Here is a 12,713-nt window from a genome sequence, read left to right on the forward strand (position 1 = left end):
AATCAGATCCTGAGTTTAGACAAGTTATCATTGCTTAGTCAAAATGTAGTCAGCCACGTGAAATACTGAGACGTTAAGCAAAACAGGGTTCATCTTGATGAGCTCAAAGACACAAACATCTCCTACTTCTAAATGATTGTCCCTGCAAAATCCTGCCCATCTCCCTATATTCCTTGACGTACGTGAAAGATTATTGTGAGAGCACGGGGCATGCCATTGTTTTCCATCACAAGTCTGAAGCTTGACAGACGCATGCCCAATAAGATACTTTTTAGCAAATCCAGAAGGCACATACTGCACAACAACAAACAAGGATTGAATTGAATAAAAGTAAATTTATTTTAAAAAATGATCACATCTTGTAGAATTAGAAAGGCTCACCAAAGGATTTCGTGTTCGTCCACGTATATGATATGGGCGCACGAAGGTCATGAACGAAGGATTTGTAGGCTTCAACATTTTGGCTGCTTCGATTGCTCTCTCCCTTCCTTCTGCAGACGACTCACCAAGAAATCTTTTTCCAACCAACATTTCTCTATTTTCTTCATGTTTTGCGGACAACTCATCCGAGTGAGACATTTCATTTTCGTTCAACTTGTCGTGGCTTGATTTTGTTGCATCATCTAAGTCTATTATGTCCACTGCATCTTCCAATTCACAATCTTTATTCCATGAATACTGAATCTCAGTTGCAGTATTATCGAACACAAGAACATGGAATTTTGAATTTCCTTCATATCTAAAGACTAAAAAGTAGCCATAATGAATAGAATGATATTCCATAAAATCCTGCCAGCCATCATCAAACCAAATCTCCATGTTGTCTTTCTCCAATCCCACTTGCCAAAGATGACCATTGGGAGAAGTGAGTGTGACAACATCAGAAAGTTCATCCCCAAATTCCATTACAAACTTTACAGGGATCCTCTGCAACCACCAGGCCAGGGTGAGTTATGTTGTCTCAATTACAATGTGAAATGAAATTAAGGAAACATATATGATGCAGATAAATATATGGCTTATAAGAAGTGCTGCACAAACCAATAAATTCAATTAATTGTTTAAAGGTTGATCTAGCTTCTTCAGGATTCTTCCCCTGTTATGCATTTAACTTTTTAGTCAAGTAAAAATTACCTAAAATGAAACGAGGGAAAAGCAATCATGTACAACACGGATTGAAGTCTCATAATGTTTTCTAAACAACAATGAAGCAAGATTGCTGTTAAGAGTACTAAGTGATAAATAGAATGATCAACCATCTTTGCTGTCCCCGTAATTAATACAACTCTTACTATTTTTGTCTCGGATTGAAAGTTAGGCAATTTGGTTAGCTATATTATTGAAGATTTTGCAGAAAGAAGGCCTGTACAATTTTGAACGGAAAATGCTCGAGGCATTACAATTTTTATTAAATAGTTATTTGCAAGTTGGTGTTAAAGTTCACAATTGATTTAATAATTAAAAGCGTATGGTTGACTTTGTAAAAGGAAATTTTTTTTTACAATACTGCATGCAACATCACCAGAATATTCAACAAATGAAAGACAAAGAGACAAGAATAATTGCAAGCAAGCAAGGTACGTAGTGAGAAGGCATTACCAGTTTATTGTCGTGAATGGTAGAGGGGAGTATGATCTTGAAGAAATGCGATGGTCTCGTACCCGCCATAGAACTTGAAGGCCGGTGGTTGGGCGCCACTCTAGTCCGGCGAGTCCTTGAATCATTCGCTGCCATAGTAATAAAATCAAGACGGTTGATCCCACGATGTAAATGCCTGGAAGCTACTCTTATACTCTGCTCCACCTCCTATTATGGAAGGAGAGGGAGGAAAACGAGGAGCTGTTCTGGAAGGAGAAGCACAAGGGTCTGTTTATGCATGCATGCACACAGATTCCAACACATTGACATACGTGGATAACGGATACGGGTGAATATTATCTGCCCGGCTGTCCTATTGGTTTTGTGCCGAGCCTCTCTCTTGACCTGGTACTGGGTCTGGTAAGTATTCCTATTCATTTTGGATCTCATGAAACAAATCAAAATGGAGGTTCAAGAGACTATTTTAAGTGGTATATATAGAAAAGTTTTTTGATTGGGCAAATCCCTGTCAACTCGTTCTCAAGCCGATCCAATCCATGTGAATTGGACCTATTGTTCTTGGATTTGTTATAGCAAACTATATATTGAGTATAATAAACCCACTGGTAAATTGGTAATTGTTTTGTTAGCTCACTCAATCTGGTAGGCTTTTCATCTTAAAAAAAAATGAAAATTGAACATTCTGTGTCGGTCCAATGGCCAGGAAAAGGAGAAGATCAAAGGTTGTAATTGTTGTAACAAATGCTAATATGAAATATAATTAATAATAATAATGACGAGGGTGCTAATGTCAACATACAATTAATAATAATGACGACCAGGATATTAAAAATAGAGTAAATAGGATATTTTCCTCTAACAAAAGTAAACTACAAAAAAAAAAATCAAAAGAAGAAGGGCAGGTCGCATGCCAGATCTTCATGTTGTGCCTTTTCGTAGGCGTGGCACGTTTCTTTCTTATTTTCATGCCATGTGGGCTTCGGTAGCATGCACTAACAACCTCAAAAGGCATTCAACTCCAACACGATATTGCCCACCTAGGCCCTATCTAGGAAATTTGTTTATAACATGCTTTTTGTTTTGAAAAAAATTCCGCTTTATACCCTTAAATTTTTTTTTTTCATGTTAATTTATGGTTATTATGTTTGAGAAATTTGCACCATCAACATTTTTATCAAAATTCAGCGTTAAATCAAACGTGTTAATGAGTGAAATTTCCAAAATACCTTAAAGATGTTTATAAAATTACAAAAATATCTTGAATTTGAACAATAGTATTTTGGGGATTTAACTTACTCCTTTAGAATTTAACTCTGAATTTGGACGGAATGGTTGTCATTACAAACTTTTGAAATATTATAACCTTAAATTGACATTTTTTTAAAAATTTTAATAATATAATTACAAAGGTGATAAAAAAATCATAGGTGTGGTAAGTAAAAATTTCCCCTTTTTTTCTGAAAATATATTTTCCTACAAACACAAATGGTAATTTTTTAATGTGACTCGAGTCTTGAAGCATATGAGGAAATAATTTTTTATAAATGAAGAGATTAGTTTATTTATTGTGCACGGCTCTCTCTCATTTCTTAGATCATTGATAGAAGTTCTCAAGAAGTAGTTCAATCAGCCGGATATTATATTTCATAAAGTGGAGGTCTCTAATTCGAATTCCACATATAACATCAGATGATGACCAACCCGTGACACATATAACATCATGATATAAGACATACACTCCGTGAACACAATTGCATAGTGCATATACACTATTAATTCACAAGAAATAACAACAACAACAAAAAAGATCAGAAATGAGAAATACAAAATTGCTTGATATTTTTCTGCAAAAAACAGATTAACGTTTAATGTGGGCAAGCAGATATAATCAGATCCTGAGTTTAGACAAGTTATCATTTCTTAGTCAAAATGTAGTCAGCCACGTGAAATATTGAGACGTTAAGCAAAACAGGATTCATCTTGATGAGCTCAAAGACACAAACATCTCCTACTTCTAAATGATTGTCCCTGCAAAATCCTGCCCATCTCCCTATACTCCTTGATGAACGCGTACGTGAAAGATTATTGTGAGAGCACGGGGCATGCCATTGTTTTCCATCACAAGTCTGAAGTTTGACAGACGCATGCCCAATAAGATACTTTTTAGCAAATCCAGAAGGCACATACTGCACAACAACAGACAAGGATTTAATTGAATAAAAGTAAATTTATTTTAAAAAATGATCACATCGTGTAGAATTAGAGAGGCTCACCAAAGGATGTCGTGTTCGTCCACGTATATGAAATGGGCGCACGAAGGTCATGAACGAAGGACTTGTAGGCTTCAACATTTTGGCTGCTTCGATTGCTCTCTCCCTTCCTTCTGCAGACGACTCATCAAAAAATCTTTTTCCAACCAACATTTCTCTATTTTCTTCATGTTTTGCGGAAAACTCATCCGAGTGAGACATTTCATTTTCGTTCAACTTGTCGTGCCTTGATTTTGTTGCATCATCTAAGTCTATTATGTCCACTGCATCTTCCAATTCACAATCTTTGCTCCATGGATACTGAATCTCAGTTGCAGTATTATCAAACACAAGAACATGGAATTTTGAATTTCCTTCATATCTAAAGACTAAAAAGTAGCCATAATGAATAGAATGGTGTTCCATAAAATCCTGCCAACCATCATCAAACCAAATCTCCTTGTTGTCTTTCTCCAATCCCACTTGCCAAAAATGGCCATTAGGAACAGTGAGTGTAGCAACATTAGAAAGTTCATCCCCAAATTCCATTACAAACTTTACAGGGATCCTCTGCAACCACCAGGCCAAGGTGAGTTATGTTGTCTCAATTACAATGTGAAATGAAATTAAAGAAACATGTGTGATGCAGATAATAAATATATGGGTTATAATAAGTGCTGCACAAACCAATAACTTCAATTAATTGTTTAAAGGTTGATCTAGCTTCTTCAGGATTCTTCCCCTGTTATGGATTTAACTTTTTAGCCAATTAAAAATTACCTAAAATGAAATGAGGGAAAAGCAATCATGTACAACACGGATTGAAGTCTCATAATGTTTTCTAAACAACAATGAAGCAAGATTGTTGTTAAGAGTACTAAGTGATAAATAGAATGATCAAACATCTTTGCTGTCCCAGTAATTAATACAACTCTTACTATTTTTGTCTCGGATTGAAAGTTAATTAGGCAATTTGGTTAGCTATATTATTGAAGATTTTGCAGAAAGAAGGCCTCTACAATTTTGAACGGAAAATGCTCGAGGCATTATTGTTGAGGCAGTTTTCCGTCATGATGACGTGGAATGGACTCCGAGTAACTGAGGATTTAACTGAGCATGGAAAACAAAGAAAGAGGATCAAAGCTGCCGGCGTTGTCCGGCCGGTGGAAGCTCCGATGCCTAAGTTAGTCACAATGTTTAAGGAAAATATAACTTGCAGATTATGAGTGATATAAAGTATATGCAAGATATTCAATTGTGGAAGGTAAAAAGGAGATTCAGAGAGTAAAGAGGTTGAAAAACCCCTCCCTGAAAGTTGTGCGGAGGTCCCCTTTTATAGGGGTTTAGAAGTAGCAGATATTTCTCACCTTAGTGGAAGGTGACATGGTGCTGAGGGTGCTGAGTGTTTTGAGGGTGCTGAGTGTACCGAGTGTGCTGGTTTTACCGAGTGTACCGGGTGTACCGAGAGTACCGATTTTACCGAGTTTACCGAGTGTGCTGAGGGGTGCTGTATTTATTGTTTTACTGTTGGAAAAATATGACCCAACAGTTACCCCCCGATTCCCATAGGTTATAAGTTAGTTATAATAATGGGAATCTCTTATGTGAATGCATGGTTGCGAGAATATTCGGTTTGAATATAATAGCTTGAATGTTTGCGTTGGGAAGGCGTTTGGTGCGAAGGCTAGATACTTGGCGGGCGTTTATAGTTTGTAAGGATGCTTATGAACTTCATCATCAGGAAAGTGCCTTAGTGATGTTTACCGAAATACGTTCGGGAACTTTTCTGGCTATATTTCTCCGACGTAGAACCTTTTGAGTAAAGGTTAAGTTTGGAAAGCGCTTTGTTCAGCTATATCTTCGAACTCTTCTTTGGGAAAGCGCCTTAGCGACGTTTCGCCGAGTTACGCTCGGGAAAATCTCAGGCTATATTTCGCCAAAGGGTTGGAAAGTGTTATAAATACTTTTCCAAAAGGTGACTCTCGGAAAAGCGCTTAGTTCAAGTATATTTTCCGAGAGTAGAATTGAGAGTTTTGTTGGCTGTTGGGGCTGTTAAGTGAGCGAAGCGTCTCGCGAGCAAGCTTGGGCTCGGCTCGCATAAGCTCGGCTCGTGCTCGACTCGAATATTAAATGAAGCACTTCATGAACACAAATCCTGGCTCGAATATTAAACGAAGCAAGCTCGGCTCGACTCGGCTAAGCTCGTGAACAGCTCGTATAAGCTCGAGTGTGTGTATATATATATATATATATATATATAAACTAAGTAATAGATAATTAATTATAAATCTCATAATTATTAAAACCTTAAAATTGCATTTATATTTAAGCGTTAGAGAATGAAAAATTCTAGACCTTTCGTGATGAAAGAGAGAGAGAGAGCAATCATTAAAAAAACCTCGATTCAATTAGAGCAGATTCAAACGAAAGGAAAAAGAATCAAGCAGAAACTATTGAGGGAGATTGCGAAAGGTATAAACTATTGATGAATCAAACAGAATCAAACAGACTCAAACACTATCACAACATGTCTGGTGAGTGAGAGTGAGAGAGTGGGAAATGAGAGTTCAGGTGGAAGATCCGTTGTGACTAGTGAGGGGGATTGAGAGAGAAACGTTAAAAAAATATTTTTTTGTAGGGGGCGTTGTCCCAATGCAGTCTGAATGCAATCTGTTAACTTGTCCCACATTATGAAGAAAACATCAATCTCCAAGTTTACTTATCTATAAAATGATGCATATCCTCTCTCTTTAAAACCAAATGCCTTACTGTATTGACTCAGGCTCCATACTCGACTAGCCAGGCTAAGCAAATACTCATATGTAAACTAACTTCTTAAGCCATTTAAGAGTACTTAAAGTTAAAAAAAAAAAATTTAAAACAAAAACATTAAATATAAGAGCCAGCTCGCTGAGCTGGCTCGACTCGACTTATTATTAACTCGAGCTCGATTTTTTTGGCTCGCCCTTGAGCTCGAGTAATATGGCCAAGCTTGAACAAGGGAAGCTCGCTCAAGCTCGGCTCGTTTACACCCCTAGGCCTGTTGAGCTCGGCATGCTCGGATGTTCGGCATGCTCGGATGTTCGGTATGCTCGGCATGCTCGGATGTTCAGCATGCTCAGCATGCTCAGTTTTTTCTTCATGCAGTTTGCAAAGTCAGCACGTTTTGGATGGCAAGGTACATTTTCTAGCAATTTACCTCATGGCCTGCAGAATACCAGGGGAATTTGGACACCAATTCTCTGGGTGCATTTTGGCTTGCTCCAAGAAGAGAGAAGCTTCAATAGTGAAATTTCCACCGAGGACGCCAGTTGGGAGCATCTAGAAGATCTAGGAGGAAGGAAAATAAGTTCACACCAGCCATCTATCAGCCTTTGAAGTGCAGCCCCTAATGTCGAAAGAATGATTCCAATATATATGATGGCTGGTAAAGGCCAAGCAACTGTAGTTGTAAGTAGTATGTCTGCCAATAGCTTCTTTTTGGTTGCAAGGGCTCCAAATAACAACACAAAAACTGGATAAATTGCAGTAGTTGTGAGAATTGCAGCTAGTGTTCCAATGGGAGTCGAACGCTGAGTTTCTTTCAGCGAAGCTGAGTGATTTGAACCTGGACTATAGCTTTCTTTGAAAGTTTCGGCACTCAAGCCCATGATTCCAAATACAAGCATAAGTTATGGGCTAGTAGAGGCCTAGCACAGCTGATCCACGACCCAATAATTACCCCCCAATTTCCTAGTTTTGACAAACTATGAAAATTTCATATTTCAGAGAATGGATCGGTTTTTACCAGTTCGGTTTTCTGCAAAAAATGAGAAACCAAACAAATGCATGTATCCGAGCAATGAAAATAACTCGGTAAAACATGATTAACAGAGACAATTTATAATAATTTGAGCATTAATAAACCTAAAAGACTTGTTGTCACTTTGGTTTTTTGAAGCTTTAGGAGTTGAATATAAAATATGTACCTCAATTTTTATGGGGTAAGAGTGATACCTGGAGGGAACTCACCGAGGTGTAAGTCGGTTTTGTTTGTCTAGAGCTGGTCATGGAGGCTGTTGCAGAGTTCAGTGATGGAAACCGCGGGGTCGCTAGTGGTGTTGCAGATTCATAGTGAGCCTTCAAGCTCACTGTTGGGACTGAATGATGGTGCAGCTAATGACCTTGCAGGGGCATCATCTCAGTTTTTCCTTCTTCACTGGTCCGGCGACACTGTCGTCGATAATGCTTTGGCAAACTCGATAAGCTTACTGGTTCGCGGGCTGGTCTGCTGGCGAGGCAAAATGCTGAACCCAAATTGACTTATGGTTCGGAGCATACTGAGTCATGGTGCTGCCTGGCCGAGGCAAGCTCGGCAGTGATGACATTCGGCTGGTCAAGCTCGGTGATGGCATTGCTCGATCAAAGCAAGCTTAGCCTTTTTTGGCAATTTCGAAGATGGCAAGGCTTGATCCCACTGACCCACGATCCGAAACAAGCTCGGTCATGGTGATTGTAGAAAATGTTAAGTCCTGGCTGTTCAAGGATTGTAAGGCTCGGTCTTGTTAATCCGAAGATGGCCTCATGGTTTGATGAACTGAGAGTGGTGATGAACCGGGTATGGGTTTGCTGAATCATGAGATAAGCTTAACCTCGGTAAACCGAATATAAGTTTACTGAATCTGTTTGCAGACATTTTGATGTGAAATCTGGAGATTCTTTGGGTGATATGAAATCGAGTTTGGGCCAGAACTCGTTCAGATGAACCCATGGCTGGGTCTGTAAGATGGAACCGAAGCCGGGTTGGCAATTTTGAGGAAATTCCATGTTGGAATTTTCTATGTCGATACTGGGTTTGTAACTTACAATCTGAGAACGACAAAGTTCGGATTTGTAACCTCGAAGATAGCTTCACTGTCTTGGTGAACCGAATACGGCAAAGCTCGGTCTTAGTGAACCCAGTATAACGAAGCTTGGTTTTGGGTGAACCGAAAATAGCTCGTGGCTTACCTTCCAAAACAGACTTGGCTATCATGATTTTGCCTAAGGCAAGCTCAGCAATGGCATGCGCAGTGCTTTACTGAAACAGGCTTGGCAGCTTTGGCAATCCAAAGATAGCAAAACTTTGATTCATTTAATCCGAAGATGGTATGGTTCTGACTTGAAGAACCCCAGTCTGAAGAAAGCTCTGCTATAGTAATAGTGCACAACTGATGGTTGTGAGCCATGCCGAAGGTCAGCTAGGTGAAACCGAGCATGGGTCAAAATCGAGGCAGACTCAGCGATGGTGACGTCGGCCGAAGCAGGCTCGGCAACTATGGTACTTTAGCTAAGGTGATGCTCAGCGATTTTTGGCATGATGACTCTCGACAACTGATGGTCCAAGTTTTGGTCGATGAGGAGACATGGTTGTTGGAATTGCTGGCTTACTGCTTGCTGGCCACGTTGTTGATATGAGTCCACGTGTGTGGCCAGGTGGAAAGACATGCATGGCCCAAGTTACAGTCTTCTTTTTTAGATTGGTGATTGTCACTCATCGTTGGAAAGAAGTTGCAGAGTTTCATCTAGCTTTTCTGATGAAGCTCGTCGGAGAACCTTTCTCCAAATTCCTGGCAGATTCAGTGATAACAGTAAAGCAAAACTGGTTTGTTGGATCATATTTTTCCAACAGTAAAACAATAAATACAGCACCCCTCAGCACACTCGGTAAACTCGGTAAAATCGGTATGCCCGGTACACTCGGTAAAACCAGCACACTCGGTACACTCAGAACACTCAGCACCCTCAGACCCTCAGCACCATGTCACCTTCCACTAAGGTGAGAAATATCTGCTACTTCTAAAACCCCTATAAAAGGGGACCTCCGCACAACTTTCAGGGAGGGGTTTTTCAACCTCTTTACTCTCTGAATCTCCTTTTTACCTTCCACAATTGAATATCTTGCATATACTTTATATCACTCATAATCTGCAAGTTATATTTTCCTTAAACACTGTGACTAACTTAGGCATCGGAGCTTCCACCGGCCGGACAACGCCGGCAGCTTTGATCCTCTTTCTTTGTTTTCCATGCTCAGTTAAATCCTCAGTTACTCGGAGTCCATTCCACGTCATCATGACGGAAAACTGCCTCAACAGTAATGCCTCGAGCATTTTCCGTTCAAAATTGTAGAGGCCTTCTTTCTGCAAAATCTTCAATAATATAGCTAACCAAATTGCCTAATTAACTTTCAATCCGAGACAAAAATAGTAAGAGTTGTATTAATTACTGGGACAGCAAAGATGTTTGATCATTCTATTTATCACTTAGTACTCTTAACAACAATCTTGCTTCATTGTTGTTTAGAAAACATTATGAGACTTCAATCCGTGTTGTACATGATTGCTTTTCCCTCATTTCATTTTAGGTAATTTTTAATTGGCTAAAAAGTTAAATCCATAACAGGGGAAGAATCCTGAAGAAGCTAGATCAACCTTTAAACAATTAATTGAAGTTATTGGTTTGTGCAACACTTATTATAACCCATATATTTATTATCTGCATCACACATGTTTCCTTAATTTCATTTCACATTGTAATTGAGACAACATAACTCACCTTGGCCTGGTGGTTGCAGAGGATCCCTGTAAAGTTTGTAATGGAATTTGGGGATGAACTTTCTAATGTTGCTACACTCACTGTTCCTAATGGCCATTTTTGGCAAGTGGGATTGGAGAAAGACAACAAGGAGATTTGGTTTGATGATGGTTGGCAGGATTTTATGGAACACCATTCTATTCATTATGGCTACTTTTTAGTCTTTAGATATGAAGGAAATTCAAAATTCCATGTTCTTGTGTTTGATAATATTGCAACTAAGATTCAGTATCCATGGAGCAAAGATTGTGAATTGGAAGATGCAGTGGACATAATAGGCTTAGATGATGCAACAAAATCAAGGCACGACAAGTTGAACGAAAATGAAATGTCTCACTCGGATGAGTTGTCCGCAAAACATGAAGAAAATAGAGAAATGTTGGTTGGAAAAAGTTTTTTTGATGAGTCGTCTGCAGAAGGAAGGGAGAGAGCAATCGAAGCAGCCAAAATGTTGAAGCCTACAAGTCCTTCGTTCATGACCTTCGTGCGCCCATTTCATATACGTGGACGAACATGACATCCTTTGGTGAGCCTCTCTAATTCTACACGATGTGATCATTTTGTGTTTGAATTGAATAAAAGTAAATTTATTTTAAAAAGTAGCCATAATGAATAGAATGGTGTTCCATAAAATCCTGCCAACCATCATCAAACCAAATCTCCTTGTTGTCTTTCTCCAATCCCACTTGCCAAAAATGGCCATTAGGAACAGTGAGTGTAGTAACATTAGAAAGTTCATCCCCAAATTCCATTACAAACTTTACAGGGATCCTCTGCAACCACCAGGCCAAGGTGAGTTATGTTGTCTCAATTACAATGTGAAATGAAATTAAGGAAACATGTGTGATGCAGATAATAAATATATGGGTTATAATAAGTACCGCACAAACCAATAACTTCAATTAATTGTTTAAAGGTTGATCTAGCTTCTTCAAGATTCTTCCCCTGTTATGGATTTAACTTTTTAGCCAATTAAAAATTACCTAAAATGAAATGAGGGAAAAGCAATCATGTACAACACAGATTGAAGTCTCATAATGTTTTCTAAACAACAATGAAGCAAGATTGTTGTTAAGAGTACTAAGTGATAAATAGAATGATCAAACATCTTTGCTGTCCCAATGATTAATACAACTCTTACTATTTTTGTCTCGGATTGAAAGTTAATTAGGCAATTTGGTTAGCTATATTATTGAAGATTTTGCAGAAAGAAGGCCTCTACAATTTTGAACGGAAAATGCTCGAGGCATTACAATTTTTATTATATAGTTATTTGCAAATTGGTGTTAAAGTTCATAATTGATTTACTAGTTAAGAGTGTATGGTTGACTTTGTGAAAGGAAATTTTTTTTTACAATACTGCATGCAACATCACCAGAATATTCAACAAATGAAAGACAAAGAGACAAGAATAATTGCAAGCAAGCAAGGTCCGTAGTGAGAAGGCATTACGAGTTTATTGTCGTGAATGGTAGAGGGGAGTATGATCTTGAAGAAATGCGATGGTCTTGTACCCGCCATAGAACTTGACGGCCGGTGGTTGGGCGCCACTCTAGTCCGGCGAGTCCTTGAATCATTCGCTGCCATAGTAATAAAATCAAGACGGTTGATCCCACGATGTAAATGCCTGGAAGCTACTCTTATACTCTGCTCTGCTCCCCCTCCTGTTATGGAAGGAGAGGGAGAAAAACGAGGAGCTGTTCTGGAAGGAGAAGCGCAAGGGTCTGTTTATGCATGCATGCACACAGATTCCAACACATTGACATACGTGGATAACGGATACGGGTGATTATTATCTGCCGGTCGTATTGGTTTTGTGCCGAGCCTCTCTCTTGACCTGGTACTGGGTCTGGTCCGTATCCCTATTCATTTTGGATCTCATGAAACAAATCAAAATGGAGGTTCAAGAGACTATTTTAAGTGGTACATATAGAAAAGTTTTTTGATTGGGCAAATCTCTGTCAACTCGTTCTCAAGCCGTTCCAATCCATGTGAATTGGACCTATTGTTCTTGGATTTGTTATAGCAAACTATATATTGAGTATAATAAACCCACTGGTAATTGTTTTGTTAGCTCACTCAATCTGGTTGGCTTTTCATCTGAAAAAAAAAAAAATGAAAAATGAACATTCTGTGTCGGTCCAATGTCCAGGAAAAGGAGAGGATCAAAGGTTGTAATTGTTGTAACAAATGCTAATATGAAATATAATTAATAATAATAATGATGAGGGTGCTAATTAATGTCAACAT

At 38.7% G+C, this 12,713-nt stretch overlaps 3 protein-coding genes across 3 annotated transcripts; 1 reads left to right on the top strand and 2 right to left on the bottom strand.

The window, feature by feature from the left end:
* Nucleotides 1-27: 27 nt before the first annotated feature.
* On the bottom strand, nucleotides 28-1,734 carry LOC132171152 (B3 domain-containing transcription factor VRN1-like). The gene is made up of 3 exons (XM_059582430.2): nucleotides 1,600-1,734; nucleotides 382-927; nucleotides 28-294 (listed from the first exon to the last, which is right to left on the bottom strand). The coding sequence occupies exons 1-3, from the start codon at nucleotides 1,732-1,734 to the stop codon at nucleotides 28-30; spliced, it is 948 nt and encodes a 315-aa protein (XP_059438413.2).
* Nucleotides 1,735-3,512: 1,778 nt separating this feature from the next.
* On the bottom strand, nucleotides 3,513-12,050 carry LOC132171066 (B3 domain-containing transcription factor VRN1-like). Its single transcript, XM_059582320.2, has 3 exons — nucleotides 11,916-12,050; nucleotides 3,873-4,418; nucleotides 3,513-3,785 (listed from the first exon to the last, which is right to left on the bottom strand). The coding sequence occupies exons 1-3, from the start codon at nucleotides 12,048-12,050 to the stop codon at nucleotides 3,513-3,515; spliced, it is 954 nt and encodes a 317-aa protein (XP_059438303.2).
* On the top strand, nucleotides 5,828-10,980 carry LOC148587755 (B3 domain-containing protein At4g01580-like; the record flags this gene model as incomplete). The annotated part of the gene is made up of 2 exons (XM_088513399.1): nucleotides 5,828-5,845; nucleotides 10,444-10,980. Coding segments are annotated over 2 exons (555 nt in total), but the record flags the coding sequence as incomplete, so codon positions are not given.
* Nucleotides 12,051-12,713: the final 663 nt, after the last annotated feature.

This window comes from Corylus avellana, chromosome 2, assembly GCF_965113065.1.
Source record: "Corylus avellana chromosome 2, dhCorAvel1.hap1.2, whole genome shotgun sequence".
NCBI lineage: Eukaryota > Viridiplantae > Streptophyta > Magnoliopsida > Fagales > Betulaceae > Corylus > Corylus avellana.

What these genes read in the sequence shown, in the direction of transcription:
- LOC132171152 (XM_059582430.2), bottom strand. Translation starts at nt 1,734, where the DNA reads ATGGCAGCGAATGATTCAAGGACTCGCCGGACTAGAGTGGCGCCCAAC. An exon ending in CCATTCACGACAATAAACTG is followed by an intron (nt 928 to 1,599) that starts GTAATGCCTTCT and finishes TGGTGGTTGCAG; the next exon opens with AGGATCCCTGTAAAGTTTGT. An exon ending in GACGAACACGAAATCCTTTG is followed by an intron (nt 295 to 381) that starts GTGAGCCTTTCT and finishes GTTGTTGTGCAG; the next exon opens with TATGTGCCTTCTGGATTTGC.
- LOC132171066 (XM_059582320.2), bottom strand. Translation starts at nt 12,050, where the DNA reads ATGGCAGCGAATGATTCAAGGACTCGCCGGACTAGAGTGGCGCCCAAC. An exon ending in CCATTCACGACAATAAACTC is followed by an intron (nt 4,419 to 11,915) that starts GTAATGCCTTCT and finishes TGGTGGTTGCAG; the next exon opens with AGGATCCCTGTAAAGTTTGT. An exon ending in GACGAACACGACATCCTTTG is followed by an intron (nt 3,786 to 3,872) that starts GTGAGCCTCTCT and finishes GTTGTTGTGCAG; the next exon opens with TATGTGCCTTCTGGATTTGC.